Raw genomic sequence first — 20,490 nt, 5'->3', positions numbered from 1 at the left:
AGTGCCTTAAAGGAGGTAAGTGAGGTTGAAAAATAGGGAAGTGTATAAAGACGGAATTCCAGAGTTTGGGGCTTAGGAAGACAAAGGCATAGGCACCAGTGGTGGTATGATTAAAAGCAGGGATGCACAGAGGCCCTGGCAATACTGATCTATTTGGTGCTGCAGTCGGAGCACTAAGGCCCAAGCTGTTCGCCCTCAGTTTGTGTGACTACAGGATTCTCACGTACCTGTTCAGAATCGTCACAAGGGTGGACCTTTGTCCTGTGCATTTCTTCAAGGCCTCATCAAAGGTCACTGATTCCTCACCCACAAAATAGCAGGAAGAGCCATGCAACCTCCAACCCTGAGTGAGAGGAAACACTTTGTTAGTGAAAAACCAAATGGGCTGATGTAGTGCTATACCAGTCAGAGCAGTTTGTCATGATCCCAGTTGAAGTTATTACCAGACAGCTCAAATCCCAGATAGGAATCTGGCTTGACAGATCCTATTTTTATTTGTTTTGATGCAACAAACTAGTCTGTCACTGAAACTTAAACACATAAGCTGCAGACTTTGCTTTAACAATCAAATGAAGTTTATTACAAAATTTGGATAAAATAGAATAACCCAAAATTATACAAATTCCAAGATTTTTAAACAGACAGTAAAAGAATTAATCCCAAAACATTCCTTAATACATTGAAATGACACAAAACAGGTTTTGTATAATACACGTCTAGTACAGTTCCCAAAACACCACTTGTATAATACTCAGAACAGAGTCCCTGTACCTAACAGCTCATTAGGTTTAGGTCACTTGTGACTTCATATTTTAGGTTGGAAATTAATGGCTCTTCGTGGAGCTACCACACTTCTAAGCTCCAATGTACTCAGCTTTAAGTAACATCTTTGAAGTTTTTTATCCCAGCACTTCTGATCTCAGATTAACACTAATTCTTCACTCCAAGCTAATTTAGTTTACAATATTTATCAGAAGCACTGCTTTATACAGCCAGCCTATTCCAAGAACTTCACAGGACTGCCCCACACAAAGTCAAAAGTGAAATTAAAATTCTTTTTCAGCTATGGGAGTCTCCCTTAAGTTTTAAAAAAAGCAAATTTCAGAACTCTTGAGCGTAACTTTAAGGCCCTTACTGGGTCACAAATAATCTAAATTAACAAGCGCCTATTAAAGCATAAAAACCACTCACTCTACAGCCAGGCTTCAAAACCTTTTTGGAAGAAATCGCCATAGTTAGAGAAATAATCACAAGTTAATTATTAAGTTCAGACAGGCAGAAAATAAGGCAGAAACCCAAACTCATACTAAGTAACATTGAAAATTACACATCTTTGCATCACAAGTTAAAGGCAGTGTTGCCATTAATGGAGTTCCAGCTCTTGACTTGGTAGCTTCCATGAACAGACCTGCATCATCTCAGAACTGTAACTAACAACAGCCTAAAACAAGAACAACAGTTATTTCATTTGAACATAAGAAGCCTGGATCCTATTTCTGACAGGGAGCTCAAGATACAGGAGAGCAATAGCATTTTTACTGTTTTGAAAACATACTTCATTACACCAGAACACACTAGTTACTTTCCCTCCTAATCCTCCAGCTTTGTTGTTAATGTCTGTTACTACTCAGATAAGTCATATGCAAAAATTAACATTCTTACTATTCTGGCGGGTTTCAACATCAATGCACTTACCAAGAAGATTTAGGTCTGAGATTAATACCAAGCATCTGGAAAGTATTTCAAAGCCATGAAAAAAATTTGTGTTATAATTGATGATGTGTAAAAGGGAACTCTGTACTCCTTCAGACCCAGGGAACGTGTGTTGCAGAAAGTCTGATGGTTTTATACCAACTCCCTTCTCCATCTCAAATGGCCTCAGGTGAAACAAACCCATGGCAGCAAGCCTTTAGGGGCTCTTTGATACTAGACTGGAGGACATGAAGAAAACCTACTCCCAACATCTGAGGGTGCTCATACACATTTACAAACCTCATGCAAAGCGTCTGCTAATTCTAATGGACAGAAAATCAAGGGAGCCACAAAACAGACTCCATGCTCAACATCTGGGGCAGGATTCCTCAGACGCCAGGGGCTCCCTCAGCACGCAGGAAACAGCCTGCACTGATTCCTGCTGCCCCGCAGCCATTTAACATACCATGAATCATTAACTGGCCACTTTAAGGGCAACAATACACACAGGTGAGTGGGTCACCCAAAGTCCCAACTGCTTCTTGTAAAATGGGAGACACATTGGGGCAGTTGGGTGGTAGGCAAATCGGGGCTGTGTAGATGGGTAGGATGCATACAGGCAGATGGGTGGTGGACAGGCCACACACCTCCATTTACAAATGCTGCTTGAAGCCAGAGGGTGAAGGGCCATCTAATTTAATGTGCACTAGGAATATAAACTCATCTTAGGTGGCATTGTTAAACAGGGCATGACACAATAGCCTCCCATTTTGAAACCCTCTTGGTATTCCAATCTACTGAAGAAAATGGAGCTGAATATTAGCTGTGGCTGATCGGACACCACTTGGTTTGTGCATGTGACCTCCTACATTAAGTTTCTATTCCACCATCTTCCTTCTTTCGTTTCTGAAAGCGAGGGAGGGGCAGTTTGGTGCGATATAGCTATTGCATACTATTCTGAAATTTTATTCTGATATTCTTTCTTGGTCTCTCCAGCCTGCATGTTTAGAAAAATTCCTTGCCATGGTATCACTGTTCCTAGGACTTCATTCCATAGCTTCCTTAAGCCTGCACGAAGATGGTTGTTTATTCTCTAATGAATCAGAAGATTAATTCCAGAAAATGAGTTTGGGAATCAAACAAAAATAAAAAATCAGTCTAAGTCTAAATACTGTTGAATTGAGAATTTTCTGACTGTAGCAAATCATTTCTGGCACAGAATGAAGTAGTTAGAGTAACAAAGGAAACACAGGCTGCCAGGAGGGTCAGAGGTTCAGAATGAGCTCAGCTATTAGATTAATAGAGTTTAACTCGACAGATGGTAAGCAATGTCTTCATAAAGACCACTGCAGGGTGCAGAAATTACTTCTTTCTCCCTTTCACATCAGGGAAACTGAACTCGTCCTCTCAAGTGTAAGGATGGTGACTGAAAACAGTCAACTAAATCCCTCAAGGGGTTTTACTCCAACGGGAATAGAAAGTTCACTTGATGTTCAATGGGAAAGAACTGAGAGCACAGCACTAGATCAGTACCATTCACAGGCTTGTTGAAGAAATCATTAAAGTAAAACAAGAACAAACTCCCATTTATAAACATTGTTTAAAATCTCTGACATTGCAAATTGCATTAAAGGGAATGGCAATGAGTCTACACAATGGTAATGGAAGTGGAAAGAGGGTGGAAATCTGTGCAAGCCACTAAGTTGGAAAAGGGCGGCAAGGTGGCTCAGTGTTTAGCACTGCTTCCTCACAGTGCCAGGGACCTAAGTTTGATTCCAGCCTTGGGTGACTTTCTATGTGGAGTTTGCACATGCTCCCTGTGGGTTTCCTCCAGGTGCTTCGGTTTCCTCCCACAGTCCAAAGATGTGCAGATTAGGTGGACTGGCCAAACTGAAATTGTCCATGGTGTACAGGGATGTGTCGGCTAGGTAGATAGCCATGGTATATGTGGAGTTATGGGATATGGTGGTGGCCTAGCTTTTGGTGGGATGCTCTTCAGAGTGTTGGTGTGGACTCGATGGGCTGAATGGTCTCCTTCCATACTGTAGAGATTCTATAGTTCTGAAAAAGGTGTTCTCCCTGGAGCAAAGGAGATTAAGAAAATGTGCACTTGATAGAGATGTACAAGATTATACCAGGATAATATAGACAAGAAAAAATTGCTCTCATTTGCTGATGATACATGAACTAGAAGGCAGAGATTGAAGATTTATGGCAAGTAGTGCATGGTGGTGGGTCAGGGCAGGAACTACTGTGAGCAAGACTTTTTTTTTTACCCAGACTGTTAATGAACTGGAAATCCCCGTGTGTGAGGGAGGTGAAATGGAGAGGATCAAGGATTTCAAAAGAAAATGGGATGGGTAATTGAGGGAAATATACTTGCAGGGACAGGGTGTGACAATGAGACTGACAATCTATCTAGAGAACTTGTATAGATTCGATGAACCAAATGGACTCCTTCAATATCATATTTCCCAGAAGGGGGAGAGGCCAGCTACAGTAAAAATGAGAACCCATCATGGAAAATAAAACATCAGAAACCATTTAATAAGGCAATTCGACAGTCTGGCATCATCATAAATCTCAAACTGTAAACCTGCCAGCTCCTACAAATCTTCGCCAGTCTGTGCCAGTCTCTGTGCAGGGAGCCAGTTTCATCATCCTCTTTCCCAATGCTAATGGCCGCAATTCTGATGTTTGGGAACCGACTAATCACTTAGAACAGACAAATTTTCACAGGTACAGGTTAAATAGTTGTAATTCCAAAAATCATCTTTTTTTATTCTCTCATGGGGAATGGGCATTGTTGGCTAGCCATTTATTATCCGTCCCTAGTTACCCTTCAGAAGGTGGTGGGGGTCTTGTTTTATCCCACATCTGGTTCTTCTAGTTGTTGTTTTGACCCACACCATATTTCGTCACATGGTTAGGTCATCCTATCTAGTGGCTATTTGCTTTTAAAATAATATTGTAAGCAGCCTTATTTCAAATCTGTACAAACCAAGAATATCATAATAGAATATGCAGTGCAATGTGAATAAGGTGATAATCACCAGTTTGCCATTAACCCGTTTATGGCAAATCACTGGTAGGCTTCATTAAAAATTTAAAATCAAGGTATTTCTAACACTTGGAGACAGTACATAATGGGTGATAATAAGCCAGTTGACCTTGGCTGTGTGACATTAGTATATGAACAAACTCTTAAGGGAAGAGTTTGTAGTTTGTTAAAAATTACACAACACCAGGTTATAGTCCAACAGTTTATTTGGAAACACTAGCTTTCGGAGCACTGCTCCTTCATCAGGTGGTTGTGTTCACACTACAACCACTTGGTGAAGGAGCAGCGCTCCGAAAGCTAGTGCTTCCAAATAAACCTGTTGGACTATAACCTGATATTGTATGATTTTTAACTTTGTACACCCAGTCCAATACCGGCATCTCCAAATCAGTTTGTACTTTGACTGACATTGTACTGTAGCTTGTAATAATTCCTGATACTCGAGATCAGTGGGACAGCTAGGTCATGATCAGTTAACTGGTTATCAACTGGTCATCAGAGGAGAATGGAGGGGGGGATAGAGGCAAGGAGGGGGGAGGGAGGGAGGAAGAGAGGCAGGTGAGATGGAGAGAGAAAAGAAGAAAAGGGAGAGGGGATGAGATGTTCCAAGCGATTAGAGGAAAAGGTTCAAATGAGAAAGGAAGAGAGGGCAAGCCAATGAGGTGGACAGGACAATGTTGATTTACTGACCTTTGCACAGCCAAGATTGTCTTCCAAGAGCTCCTCCTCCTCTTCTGAGGAGCAACTGGGTTTCTTGCAGATGAAAGGCAGCGTGAGGTTACAAGGCCCATCATTCCAACGTCCCTCCTAGATGAGTAAAGAGAAAGCAGTTGTATTTGATATTGAGTGCTGTTGAAAACACAGATACATTAGCTAGTCCGACGACAACCATCAAGTTGACTGTCACTATTTAACAGTGCACTGATTAATAAAAACCTCTAAATGATTTTCCCAGAGTTAAATCTTACTGTGAATTCCAGTTTAAGTTTCATCTAAGGCAGCAGTTCCATGTAAGGGATTTTATTCTGGTTGCACACACACAAAACCCATATCCAAATTCTTTTTTTTTGTGTGGTTTTGTAAAGGTCAAGTAACACTTAATCAATCCTTTCTCCCCCTGACATTCAATCATTCTCAAGTTGAGCATTAATATATTACGGACTCTGGTAATCCCCCTATTCCTCACTCATTACACCTCTGACCGGTCACTCCCTCCCTAAACAACCCCTTCCTCAGCTGATTATGACTCCTCATCTATTTCCAGAGATGGTCACTCTCTCTCCTGTGCAAGTCACTCATTCCCTAACACCCCAACCAGAGCCAATCACACCTCCTTGACACAGCCACCTTGCCCTGATCCAGTTACTCCATCCTCCCCTCAAACAGCTGGTCATTCCCCATTGTCTTTCTTCAAGATTGGTCAGTCCGAGGCAAGCAGGTCGACTCTGCTGCATACTCCAGCCCACATCTAGTGATGGTCACCCAACTCCGCCCCAGACTCTGACCTCCCATCACTCCCTGAACCCACAGTCACCTCCACCAATTGCCTGAAGGTCAGTCAGTCCACCCTGTCCCTACAGCAAGCTCATCACTCCTTCCCTCCACAGTCGATCCCTGCAGCTAAACCCCTTCCTTTTTTCAGATCACTCAGACTCTGTTCTTGTTGACAGCAGATTCCATTTCCTTGTCTCAAATCTCCCGGTGCCCTAATTGTCATCCATCATGTCTATTTGCTGACAGTTGATTACCAGCTCCTTCTTGCAGGACACAGCCTCAACTGGGACAAGGTGGAGTCACACTCTCAGTTGTTCCTGCTGAGGGGATGGGTGGGGGGAGACATCACATCAGCTGAAGGTGACATATGTCACTGTAATTGGTGACAAATTTGAGTCACCAATCCTGCTGTGTATTTCTGCCCTCTGTTTTTGCCAAGACAACAGGAATTTATAAATATTAGACACTTGTATGATGACCTCTTGTAACTTAAGTGATGTTACTATGATGCAAATAGCAGTTATCTTTCCACCAAAGTTTTAGCCCCCAGGGATTCCCCTGCCCTACATCACACCCAGATTCAGATACCCCAGACTGCTTTATACTAGAGAGGGTATTTTTAAATTCACTGGTGGAATGTGGGTGTTGCTGGCTGGACCAGCATTTATTGCCTGTCTCTAGTTGCCCTTGAGAAGGTGGTGTTGAGCTACCTCCTTGAACTGCTGCAGTCCTTGTGCTGTAGGTTTACCTACAATGCTGTAAGGAGGGAATTCCAGGATGTTCTGGAACATCCTTCTGACCTTATGATGGAGGGAAGTTCATTGATGAAGCAGCTAGTATCTCCAGACTTCTTTATTGCTGGAGAGGGTATTTGCAGTACCCTGGCAGGGAGAATCACTGATAGTGAATTATTTCCCAACATGATCATTTCCAGACAGCCCCTTCACTGCATGTGACACAGGCAAAGGAAGTCCCGTATAATGCATCATGTTAGAGAAATATATCATCCACTGCATAAACAACAGAAAACAGGTTATTCCCAATAGACCTAGCAATTCAACAGGGCCCTCCAATTCAATGAATGAGAGTTCAAACACTGGAAACATGATTGGTTAACTTCGGGTAGTTCAGTTCTTGGACTGCCTGCCGATGAGGGATATGCTAGCAAGCTGTAGAGTGTAGCAGGACATCACAGTAAATATCTTCACAACTGAAATCTGAACACCACAATCCCTCCCTATGTTTGTTAGGAATACTATTTAACATTATGCTCATCAGAATGCACGGGGAAGCTAAGCAAAAGGTCAACATTAGTATCCCAACTGGTGAAAAGTGAACATTGGTGTCCCAATTGGTGTTCCATTTGCTGGGGAAGCATTTATAGTTTCATAGCACTGTAATTGGTGACAAATTTGAGTCACCAATCCTGCTGTGTATTTCTGCCCTCTGTTTTTGCCATGACAACAGGAATTTATAAATATTAGTCACTTGTACGATGACCTCTTGTAACTTAAGTGATGTTACTATGATGCAAATAGCAGTTATCTTTCCACCAAAGTTTTAGCCCCCAGGGATTCCCCTGCCCTACATCACACCCAGATTCACCTGAAACAGTGTAAATGGTTATGAATGATCTACAGGTTCCAAGAAAGTTTTGTCAATCTTGGGAGTGGGGGAAGATGGTCATCGTTTGTTGGAAGCACATCAGCAGTCAGCTATTGTGGGTCCTGAAGCAAAGATCAGGTGAATAGTCACTGAACAGAATCCACTGGACTGCTTTGCACTGTACACAGATTTTAGGTCATGCACAGAGGGTCCAGTCTGACAGTTGTTCTCCCAAAGTGGTGTTGTTGAGAAATCCTCACGTGTGATGCTGGCTGTTGAAGTCACCAGTGTTTATTGATGGTATGGTGGAGGCTGTGTAATGATGTTGGACAGTGGGGTTGGATTTTTGTGTTGCTCAGCTTAGCTATTTTGACAGAGATACAGTAAGGATCATCTGAGTTTAGGATCCTCCATCCTTAGCATAGGCAACCAAGTGTATTTCTCATTAGCCCTGCTAGTGATGGGTTGAGAGCTAGGAATGTTGGTTCGATAGGTGGAGTACTCTGTTTCTTGCAGGGCCACAGTGTCCACAATCCTGCTGAAGTGTTCTCTTGCAAACAGCTCACATTTTACCCTAGATAGGCCTTCAGCATTGCATGAAGTAAAATTGATTCCATATAATTTTCATGATTTTCTCCATTTCACTTTTATCTCTTTCATCAGTAGATATGCAAAACGTAGTAATTCACATTTCACATGGATATCTTTGCCAACAGCACTTCCCTGGTGCCTCTTCCAAGTGAAGGGTACCACAGTGAGAGAAGGTTTCTTCAGATACTGCTGCCATTAGTCATTGAAATATGGAGGCAGCCATTCAGCCCATTTTACCTATTCTTTAATTATTCAATTTACCTTACTCCCCACAACCTTTCAAGTGTTTTTCAACTACTTATTCAATTCCCTTTTACAAGTTACTATTGAATTGACTTCTCCCACCCTTTCAGAAAACATTCTTCTGGCGTTCATAATGTGCTGTGTAAAATAAGGTCTCATTTTCCTGCTAATGTTTTGCATACAAAGTGAAACCTCTGCCCGCTCCTTGCTGACCCTCCACTCCTTTCAATCTGATCCATCAAAACTCTTCAACTTTGAAGACTGTGAAATTTTCCTGTGGGATCAGCAATACTGAACTCAGTTGCTTTCCACAGTGCAATTCCTTATTCGGATAACTGGTGGGATGTTATTAAAAAAGAAAGAGTGCAAAAATGACTTACAAGGATTTACAGGGTTACCAAGACTAGAGGTTTTGAGTTATTGGGAGAGCTGGATGGACTGGGACTTTCTTCTCTTGAGCAGTGGAGGCTAAGGTGTAATGTTATGGGAGTTTTATATGGTCATGAGGGCCATGGTTAGAGTGAATAGCAAAGGTCTTTTCCCCAGGTTAGGGAAATCCAAAACTAGAGGGCATTGGTTTAAGGTGAGAGAGGAAAAATTCAAAAGGGACCTGAGGAGGAACCTTCTCACACACAGGATGGTGTATACATGAAAGGAGCTGTCAGAGGAAGTGGTAGAGGTGGGTACATTTAAAAGATATTTGGACAGGTATGTAAATAGGAAATGTTTAGAGAGATATGGGCCAAACACAGTCAAATGGGACTAGTTCAGTTTAGGAAACCTGGTTAGTATGGATGAATTGGGTTGAAGGGTCTGTTTCCGTGCTGTATGTATCTATGACATTTTAGATCACTGAGAACTTTTCTGGGGTAGAGGTGACCTGTTCAAGAGGACAGGGTGCACCTAAACTGGAGGTGGACCAGGTTTGCTAGTGTTGCAAGGAAGGGTTTAAACAAGATTAGCAAGGAGGTGGGATCCTTAGCAGCATGGAGGCAAGTGCAAGGCTCGAAGAAGATACAATAATCAGAAATACTAGGTTGAAGAGACAGGACAGGCTGGATGACAAAGGGAGCAAGGAATGCCTGTTGGATTAAATTGCATTTACTTCAATGCAACAGGGCTCACAGGTAAGGCCAATGGACACAGGATGTGGATAGGTACGTGGGACTGGGATATTATAGCCATTACAGAAACATGGCTAAGGGAGGGATGTGACAGCTTAATGTGCCAGGGTACAGGTGCTTTAGGTGGTGGAAGGAAGGGAGAAGGAGTTGCATTTTTCGTTACGGCCAGTATCACAGCAGTAGTCAGAGATGAAATAACTGAAGGATCTTCTGGTGAGGCTTTATGCGTGGAGCTAAGAAATAAGAAGGGGATGGTGACATAATTGGGGTTGTACTGCAGGCACCAAACAGTCAACAGGAATTAGAGCAACAAATAATTAGGGAGACTGGGGAGCAATAGGGTTATCATTACAGAGGATTTTAATTTTCCTAACATAGATTGGACTGCCAGATCGTTAAGGGCTTAGATGGGGTGGAATTTGTTAATGCGTTCAGGAAAGTTTCCTCAAGCAGTTTATAGAGGGTCCTACATGGGAAGGGGCAAAACTCGACCTACTATTGGGAAATAGGGCAGGACAGTTAACGGAGGTGACAGTGGGGGAACACTTTGGGGTCAGTGACCATAGTTCTACTAATTTTAAAATAGTTATGAAGATGGACAAAATTTGCACACAGGTTCAAGTTCTAAATTGGGGCAATGCAAATTTTGATGGAATTAGACAGGAGCTTGCAGGGGTTGATTGGAGTAATTTGTTTGCAGGCAAAGGGACCTCTGGCAAATGGGAGGCCTTTAAAAGTGAGATAGCTACATTCAAGGTCTATACATTCCTGTGAAGGTGAAGGGCAAGGTTGGCAGGAATAGAGAACCCTGGATGACAAGAGATATTGAGCTCTGACCAGAAAGAGAAGGAGGCATGGCTCAGGTATAGGCTACTGGGATCAAGGAAATCCCTGGAGGTATACAGGGAATGCAGAAGTCTACTGAAAAAAATTAGGAGATGATAAAGGAGTACGAGATAGCCTTGGCTGAGAAGATTAAGGTGAATCCAAAAGGTATTTTAAGTATATTAAAGGAAAAGGAATAACTAGAGTGAGAATAGGATCCCTCAAGGACCAGAGAGAACATGTATGTGTAGAACTGCAAGAGACGGGCGAGGTTCTCAATGAATATTTATTTTCTATGTTTACTGTGGAGAAAGACATGAAGACTTGGGAACTTGGGGAAGTTAGTGGTGATATCTTGGGGTCAGTCCATATCAGAATAGAGGAAGTGTTGGATGTATTAGAATGTATGAAGGTCCTGACCAGATATATCCAAGAACACTGCAAGAGGCTAGAAAAGAAATTGTGGGCACTCTGGCTGATATTTTTGCATCATTGTTAGCACGGGTGAGGTCTTGGAAGACTGGAGGCTCGCGAATGTTGTGCCATTATTTAAGAAGAGCTGCAAAACAAAGCCTGGGAACTATAGACCAGTAAGCTTAATATCTGTGGTAGGTAAGTTACTTGAGAAGATTGAGGGATAAGACATACATGCATTTGGAAAGACAGGATTTGATTAGGACTAAGTCCTTCCTGATGAAAGGCTTATGCCCAAAATGTCGATTCTGCTCTTTGGATGTTGCCTAACCTGCTGTGCTTTCCCGGCACCACACACTCGACTTTGATTAGGAATAATCAGCATGGCTTTGTGAGTGGGAGATCATGCCTCACAAATTTGTTAGAGTTCTTTGATGAGGTGACCAGGAAGGTTGATGAGGCCAAGGCAGTAGATGTAGTCTATATGGATTTCTATAAGATCTTTGATAAGGTACCACATGGAAGGCTGCTCTGAAAGGTTAGATCGCATGGTATCCAGGTGGAGTTGGCAAATTGGATACAAAATTGGCCTAATGGTATGAAGCAGAGGGTAATAGTGGAAGGATGCTTCTCGGACTGAAGGCCTGTAACTTGTAAAGTGCATCAGGAGTCAGTGCTGGGTCCATTGCTGTTATCTATATCAATGATTTGGAAGAGAATGCACAAGGCATGATTAGTAAGTTTGCTGATGACCCTAAAACAGGCGGTATCGTGGACAGTGAGGAAGGTTATCAGAAATTGCAGCAGGACCTTGATCAGCTGGGGAAGTGAGCCAAGAAATGGCAAATGGAGTTTAATATAGATAAATGTGAGGTCTTGCATTTTGGAAAGTCAAATCAAGGTAGCAGTTTCATAGTGAACGGTAGGGCCTTAAGGAGCAGAGGGATCTTGGAGTTCAGGTATACAGTCCTCTGAAAGTGGAGTCACAGGTAGACAGGGCAGTGAAGAAGACTTTTGGCACATTGTCCTTCATCAGTCAGGGTACTGAGTATAGAAGTTGGGAGTTTAAGTTGCAGTTGTATAGGACGTTGGTGAGGCCGCACACGGAGTATTGTGTTCAGTTTTGGTCACCTTGTTATAGGAAGGACGTCATTGAACTGGAAAGAGTGCAGAAGTAATTTACAAGGATGTTGCCTGGACTCAATGATCTGAGTGAAAGTGAGAAGTTGGACAAGCTAGGACATTTTTCGTTCAAGCGTAGGAGACTGAGGTAAGACCTCGTAGGGGTATATAAGATTATGAGAGGCATGGATAGGGTGAATGCACTCAATCTTTTTCCCAGGGTCGGGGAATCGAGGATTGGAGGGTATCAGTTTAAGATTAGAGGGGAAAGAATAAAAGCGAACCTGAGGGGCAACTTGTTTACACAGAGGGTGACACACATATGGAATAAGCTGTCAGCAGAAGTGGTTGAGGCGGATACATTAACATTTAAAAGACATTTGGATGAATGCATAGATAGGAAAGTATTAGAAGGATATGGGCAGGGAAATGGGGTTAAGCGTTGATGGACATTTTGGGTCAGCATGGATTAGTTTGTGCCAGAGGGCCTGTTTCTATGCTGTAGGACTCTGACTGAATTTAGTGCAAAGCATGGATTAGCAACATGCCTCGAGGCCACAGAAAGTGGACTAAATTCTAGATCACTTGAGAGAGAGGGAAATGTTACTGAGCATAAAAATGGCCATTCAACATGCAAGAGGATTAAATTAAATTTGTATTCTACTCCAACCCCAACAACTTCTTGAAAGGTGAACATATCTCTCACCGAGCCCCAGAGTGTGACACAGTCCTCTTGACCACTTGCAAAGTTGTTAGGTTCAAAGGGATGCCAGTAAGTGAAGCGAACTGGAGTTCCATCTGACCATTCAAAGTTCATTTGACGCTTGATGTCATTGAGACCAATCCATAATTCCTCCACATCTGCAATGGAAGGAAAGAGACAACCAGAGTCAGGGAGCTGACAAATAGAGTGAGCACCACAGCCTTGCAGTATTCACCAGACACAGAGCCCACATATAGACCCTCAGCCACACAACCCAATTCAGAGATATACACTCACCCAGACACATCCCCCAGGTACAGACCCTCATCCTTACCCTGATGTACAAGCTCCCCGACACATGACCCAGGTACAGAGGTTCAGTGGCACAACTGTTGTAGACACACAGAGACACATATCCCACAAACAGAAGCTCCGCTACACAGCCTGTGAGAGACATGTACCATCCAGACAAAACCCCGTGCCACTGAAACAGAGACACCCAAATATACAGCCTCAGATACACAGCCCCCAGACACATACACACTCAGTTAGAAACATAAATATACAGATCCTCAAGCACTCCCATCTAAGCACAATCCCCACCGACCAACATCAGACACCTTTGCACAAACTTGTACAAAAGCAAGCATGTGATTTCTCCTTGATATCATTCTGTTGCTCAGAGATCATTCTGTTGCTCTGCAATGTCAGCAGTACCTTCTATTACATGCCCTGTGGATGTTGAAGCTCTAGTTGCAGTAGGGAGGAGGCAACTGGTTTAAAAAAAATCCTGCACCATTTAAAGGCCCAATTGGGAATCCCAGAGCAGGTTCTAATGAGTCCAGGTGCCGCTCTTCACGGGCAGAGTCACGGCCACTAGTTGCTGAGACAGTCAAGGAAAAATGGCTCCTATCTAGATCATTTAGGAGAAAGTGAGGACTGCAGATGCTGGAGATCAGAGCTGAAAAATTGTTGCTGGAAAAACACTTTTCTATTTTTTCCAGCAACACATTTTTCCTATCTAGATCATTAACAAGTATCCTTTCCATTTCCTTGAAAACTATCCAAGTTTATGATGAACATATTTTTCACTCAGTTTGAGTTCATGGTTTAGTGGCTGAGACATTGCGGTACATAGAGAATTGGCTGACTAGCAGAAGGCTGAGAGTAGACACAAAGGGGACTTTTTTAGGATGGCAGCCGGTGACTAGTGGAGTTCCACAAGGGTAATGTTGAGACCACAACTATTCACATTATACATTAACCAGGCGGATGAAGGAACTGAGAGCATTGTTGCTACATTTGCAGATGACACAAAGATAGATAGAGGGACAGGTAGTGTTGAAGAAGCGGGAGGCTGCAGAAGGACTTGGACAGGCTAGCAGAATGGGCAAAGAGATGGCAGATAGAATACAATGTGCGAAAGTGTGAGGTACTGCACTTTGGTAGGAAGAACAGAGGCTCAGAGTACTTTCTAAATAGGGAAGGGCTTTGAAATCCTGAAGCACAAAAGGACTTGGGAATCATAGTTCAGGATTCTTGAAATGTTAACATGCAGGTTCAGTTGACAGTTAGGAAGGCAAATACAATGTTAGCATTAATTTCAAGAGGACTAGAATACAAAAGCAGGGATGTACTGCTGAAGCTGTATAAGGCTTTGGTCAGACTACATTTGAAATATTGTGAGCAGTTATGGGCCCCATATTGACTGAAGGATATGCTGGTTTTGGAGTGAATTCAGAGGAGGTTTACAAGAATGATCTCGAAGATAAAGTACTTGTCATATGAGGAGCGGTTGAGGACTCTGGGTCTGTACTCTATGGAATTTAGAAAGATGAGAGGAATCTGATTGAAACTTATAGAATGCTGAGAGGCCTGAATAGAGTGGATGTGAGAAGATGTTTCCCTTGAGGGCACAGCCTCAAAGTGAAGCGATGATCCTTTGAGATGAGGAGGGAGTTTCTTCAGTGAGTGGTCAATCTGTGGAACTCATTGCTGCAGAGGGCTGTGGTGGCAAAGTCATTAAGTATATTTAAGACAGAGATAATAGATTCTTGATAAGCAACATCAGCCATGATTGAATGGCACAGCAGACTCATTAGGCCAAATCACCTAAATCTACTCCTATCTCTTACAGTTTCTTATGGGAGGCTGAGAATTTCCTGGAGTGAATGTTGCAGAGGTGATCACTCAACGCTTATAGAAAGTATAGGAAGATAAGTACTCAGCAGCTGGCCATCCAGCAGGGTGTGGAGACAGTGTCAGCACTGGAATCCTCTAGGAGAGTGGCATTCCCAAACTGATTTTCACAGAACCATAAAATGGCCACAGCACAGAAAGAGGTCATTCAGCCTATCAAACCCTTGTCAAATCTGCCAGAGCAATGTAGATGGATTTCTCAGAAAGCTTGCAATTTTCTCTCTTTGGATATTATCCAGTTCTCTTCTGAAAGCCGCAATTGAATATGCTGCCACCACATGCTCAAGCAGAAGAGTCCAAACCGTAACCAAAAAAATTCACCGAAATGTCTTTTGTCAGCAGCTCTACCAAATGACTATGAACCTGGTGCCTGTCACCTGTCACCACCGAGAAGCTGCAAAACAAATGGAAGGGAAAGGAAACAGCCTGAAATCATGATCCATGTGGGAAACAACATCATTGGAATAAATGATTGAAATCCTTTCATCTGATTTTCAAGAGCTTGGGAGGAAATTGAAAAGCAAGACCTCGTCGGACTTATTCTGGACTACTCCCTTTACCATGCTCTAGTGAGTTCAGAAATATTAAGATAAAACGTGCTAAATGTGAATGGATAGTGTGATGGTACTGTGGCTTTAAGAGGTGTATTTTATCCTGTTTATTTTTAAAAGAGGTTTAAAGACAGAGGTGATAAGCTGTCTATTTGATTCCAATAAAGTAAATAACTTGTGAGGCCTTGTTTTTTTCTTAAAGCTGGAACAATAGAAACACTTTGGATGGGTGGGGTCAGACTCCCCCAGATCCAGGATTTTTAGGTTAAGTTTTTCAGTAGTAGTTGTTGCTGGGGTGTCGAAGCTGGGTTTGGAAGCTGCAGTATATCTCACACACACACACACACACACACACACACAGTTTCCTCGTGATGTTTTTCCCCCTGGACTTGAGAATTGCCTGTGAAACAATCTATTTTACTGAACTTGGCTTTGTCTAGGGTGTGTTTATGGGCTGCTACTATATTGGAATAGTTAATTAGTAGGTAGTTAATATATCTACTATTTTGTCAGGCATTTCGATAGATTTGCAATTAAACCAATTCTTTTCTTTTTTGTTTTGTCTGTGTTTTAACTGTAGTGTAAAAATAAAAGTGTGTTTTGCTTAATGTCAAGTAGTTTGACCAACTGAATTGCAACTGGAATGCAACACCTTAAACTTACCTTTATAATAAGGTTTTGAGAAGGTTTGGTCTGGTCCACAACAATTGACAATGCAGGAGATCTAACTTCTGATTCAGAAAGCATTGGATCTGATCAAGGTGGGCAAGTTGATCCCCAATAGATTTCCGACAAATGACCCTTCACAACACAGCTTGTGTTGTAGGGAGCATATAAACGGATATGACAGGATAGATTGAACACCAGACTGAAAACAGAGAGCAGAAACAAGGTCTGAAGAGGTCTGGGAAAATCACGGAGCACTAGCATAAAGACCTGTTCACTATTAACAGGAATCAGGGAGGAGATCAAATGGGAAGCAGTCCAGAGGGTTTGGGAAAGGAGGTCAAATAGCTGCAGGCACAAATCAGCACATTGGACTTGAACAAATAACTTTTCACTCAGGGATGAGATGTTAACAACTGAGAGGCAAGTTTAAAATTTTATGCCAAGACACAGCACCAAGTAACAACAGGGATTCACCGAGACAAGATCCAGCACACGTGGAGTGCAGTTTATTTGAGATGCTAAATGCTTGAATGAGTAATTCTTTCATGAAAGGCAGTTGAAATGTCTGATACCAGTCTGTTTTTGAGATAAGAGGAGCCAATTCAGAGTGACGCCCACTGGACGAAGATGTTAAGTATAGAAAGTAAAATGGTGGAGACTCACAGCTGCTGGCTGATTCAAAGGGAGCAAAGACCTGGTCCTGTTTCAGTTGCAGAGGAGAAGTACATCAACACTGAGGAGAAAGCCCAACCAGCAAGAGATGATGATGAGGAGGAGGTGGTGTTTGGGAATTGAGGTTTTGATAAATATAACTGAGCAGCTTGGCCACTGAAGGCCACTTCAGAGGGCAGTTAAGAGTTGTAGTGGCTCTGGAGTCACATGTAGGCTAGACGCAGTAAGGGTGGCAGCTTCCTTTCCCAACAGACATTCGTGAATCAGATGGGTTTTCATAACAATTGACAGTGGTGAAGTGATTGCCAGTTATTAATTCCAGACGTTTGACTGAATTTGTATTCCACCATCTGTCACAGAAGGATTTAAACTCATGTACCAAGAACATTAGCCTGGGGTTCTGGAATACTGGTCCAATGGCATCATCACTATACCAACACCTTCCTTAAATTGCTGCTTCTTCACTGTCAACATCTAGGAACTTCCTCCCTAAAAGCATCCTGGGTGCTCAAGGACTGCAGTAGTTTTAAGATTGTGGCTCACCATGACTGTCTTCAGGTCAATTAAGGCTGGGTGTTGAATGCTGACCTAATCAGTGACACCCACATCCTTTGAACATATTAAGAAAGAGTCCATTAAAGAGGGTTCAAGCTTCAAATTCATGCCAGGTTGCTTAGGGCTGGTACCAGGAAATATTTCTTCACATAAAATGAATTGAAAATCTGGAATGCTCTCCCCACCGCCCGCCAGAAAGCTGTTGAGTGTGGAAGTCAATTGAAAATTCTGAAATTAAGATAGATTGATTTTGTGGGACAAAGGTATTAGAGATTACAGAACATGAGCGGATACATGCAGACTAAAAGTGGATCAGCCGTAATCTAATTGAATGGAGGAATAAGTTAAATAGATTGAATGGGCTTATCCTGTTCCATATCTTGTACAAGGAGAAGGGAATCAATAAAGCTGGGAAATATGTTGATACATGTTGGGTGAGGGAGGTGATTTAATAGATGACCGAATCTAGTATGTTACCGAGGATGATGTTACCTACACGGTGACAAAACATCTGAAAATCTTATTGATGATGTTACCTTGTATGGTGACAAAACGCCTGGAAATAAATTTTCCAGCTCAGCGAGCTAACTTACATACTTACGGGCATAGATCTCAAATGCAATTAAAGGATTGTGACATGAGGTCATGAATAAGATAAATACATTAATATCACAGCCATTAAACCAGCCATGAACTAATACTCATGAAGCAGGAGAGGCCAATTATGTAGTTATTCCCAACACCGTGGGCGGCACAGTGGCACAGTGGTTAGCACTGCTGCCTCACAGCGCCAGAGACCCGGGTTCAATTCCCGCCTCAGGCGACTGACTGTGTGGAGTTTGCACATTCTCCCCGTGTCTGCGTGGGTTTCCTCCGGGTGCTCCGGTTTCCTCCCACAGTCCAAAGATGTGCAGGTCAGGTGAATTGGCCAGGCTAAATTCCCCGTAGTGTTAGGTAAGGGGTTAATGTAGGGGTATGGGTGGGTTGCACTTTGGCGGGTCGGTGTGGACTCGTTGGGCCGAAGGGCCGGTTTCCACACTGTAAGTAATCTAATCTAATCTAAATCTTTCCTTCCGTGTACCTTATCTTCCCATTTACTGAAGCATCCTCAATCATTAATAGACCAATCCAACTGCAAACGTCATTGTGACAGCTATTTGTTGGGGTGTTCTCTTGGCACTGTGAGTATGTAACTTTGTGTCACAGTGTCGTTGTTGGGAGAGATGGGTTTGGGATGGGGAATGGAGTGAGGACACTAGTTCCTCCTGCCCAGCAGAGCAGGTCAGGACAGCTTTGTGCATCAGCTCTGTATGGACACCAGAACAGTAATTACAGTACACCGCACAGTAGCACTTGGTTGGATTGATGTCAACTCCCATGAATGGTTCCGTTAGACTCATTCAAAGAATGCAATGACCCCAAATGTGGTTAGGGATGAAGGTCAGCCAGCTCACTAATTAACAAAACATGACAAACTCTACATAGGAGTCCACCCACGCGTGACCAAAGTGCTGTACTGCAACTCAGCAGCAGAGGAGCTCAGCAGCAGAGCCACTGACAGATCTCCCTTTGATGCTGCATTCAGAAACTGACCACTGTCCAGAAAAGGTGAGCAGTGAGGCCACTCTCCAAAGTCTGCCCCAGCTGGTTTCTGATTCGTAGGTTGTCCATTGGTAACCTCTCTTTCATGATTCATGTGCATAAGTAAAATCTGCAAATTTTTGAGGGCTGATGGATTCCGAGATTGACAGATTGAATGCTCCAGCGTTCTTCTGAATTTGAATATGGGGGGTGGTGTTGAAGTTTTTTAAAAATGTTTTTTATTTAGTTCTTGTTCCCCTGATTTCTGATGATTCATGTATACTGCTGCGTGTTCTTAGAGGGTGTGTGACTACACGTTGCCAGTCACAGGGATAGTGGGGGTGCTTTATATCATTTTATGCCTTTCTCATGCACTTATCTGGCTTCTCCTCAAAGTCATTCACACCAATTACTTCTTGCAGTAACCTTAGGTAAACAGTTTCTCCTGAATTCCTTGGTGAAATTATTTTGAACTAGAGAAAGAAGTGTCACAGTCTGTTCCCATTGCTCCCAGTGTCACTGACGACACTTAGTTGTGCAGCCTTACCCTGTTTGACTTGGGTCAGGACAAATTCCAGCTCTGCCAGGTGGTGGATGCTGATCAGGTTTCCCTCCGACCTCACACAGCTCTTCTGTGCTTCCTGCCAGTTTCTCCTCTCAGTGTTCAGTCGGTAGCAGTTGCACTGAAATGGCAGCCAGCCTGCATCACACTTAGTCTTCCGGTTGATCCAGATGTCTAAAAGGGAAGCAAGAAATGATTATCCCTCAACCAAAATATCTCCTGCATTTGAACTCTGGAACATTAAGCACATTTGTTACGCAAAATGATGTCACAGACCTCTCATATTAGAACTGATCTTGCTCTGCACTTTCTCTGCAGTTGTAACACTATATTCTGCATTCTGTTCTATCACTCTGATGTGGTATGATTTGCCTGGATAGCCCGCAAAACAGTACTTTTCACTATATCTCGGTACAAGTGACAATAATAAATCAAATCAAATCAAGAAACCATTCATTCAATGTGAAATTAAAAACTTTGCAAATTTTGCATTTATTTAAAATAAAACAAAGAACTGCGACGCTGAAAATCTGAACCAAAAATGTAAGTTGCTAGAGAAATGCGTCAGGTCAGGCAGCATCTGTGGAGAAAGAAATAGAATTAATGTTATGAGTCCAGTGACCCTTCTTCAGAACTAAGTTCCTCAGGAAATTTCTGTTTACCTTGCATTCTTTCAATGCCTCTCATCAGCTCAAGATAGTCTGGAGGCTTAATGCCACCAAAGTGCTTTTGGAAGTGTAGTTCCTGTTAGAATGCTGTTAAAAAAAATAATTTTCACATGGAACAGCAGTGAGCTGACTGACATTTTAGCAATGTTGATTGAGGGA

The 20,490-nt window shown here is 42.6% G+C and overlaps 1 protein-coding gene across 1 annotated transcript in view; it reads right to left on the bottom strand.

Annotated features, from left to right (window-relative positions):
* mrc2 (mannose receptor, C-type 2) overlaps nt 1-20,490 on the bottom strand; it is a 337,889-nt gene that overhangs the window by 128,276 nt on the left and 189,123 nt on the right. Inside the window, exons 7-10 of the mRNA XM_087977928.1 lie at nt 19,649-19,837; nt 12,878-13,032; nt 5,444-5,560; nt 228-343 (exon numbers count right to left, since the gene is read on the bottom strand). Of these exons, the coding sequence (XP_087834054.1) occupies nt 228-343; nt 5,444-5,560; nt 12,878-13,032; nt 19,649-19,837 (577 nt within the window). The remainder of the gene's footprint in view (nt 1-227; nt 344-5,443; nt 5,561-12,877; nt 13,033-19,648; nt 19,838-20,490) is intronic.

Source organism: Chiloscyllium plagiosum, unplaced genomic scaffold (genome assembly GCF_037043375.1).
Source record: "Chiloscyllium plagiosum isolate Xiang-an unplaced genomic scaffold, Cpla_swu_hap1 HiC_scaffold_32, whole genome shotgun sequence".
Lineage (NCBI taxonomy): Eukaryota > Metazoa > Chordata > Chondrichthyes > Orectolobiformes > Hemiscylliidae > Chiloscyllium > Chiloscyllium plagiosum.
The sequence above is the reverse complement of the archived record's forward strand: the minus strand, read 5'-3'. Positions and strand labels throughout refer to the sequence as shown.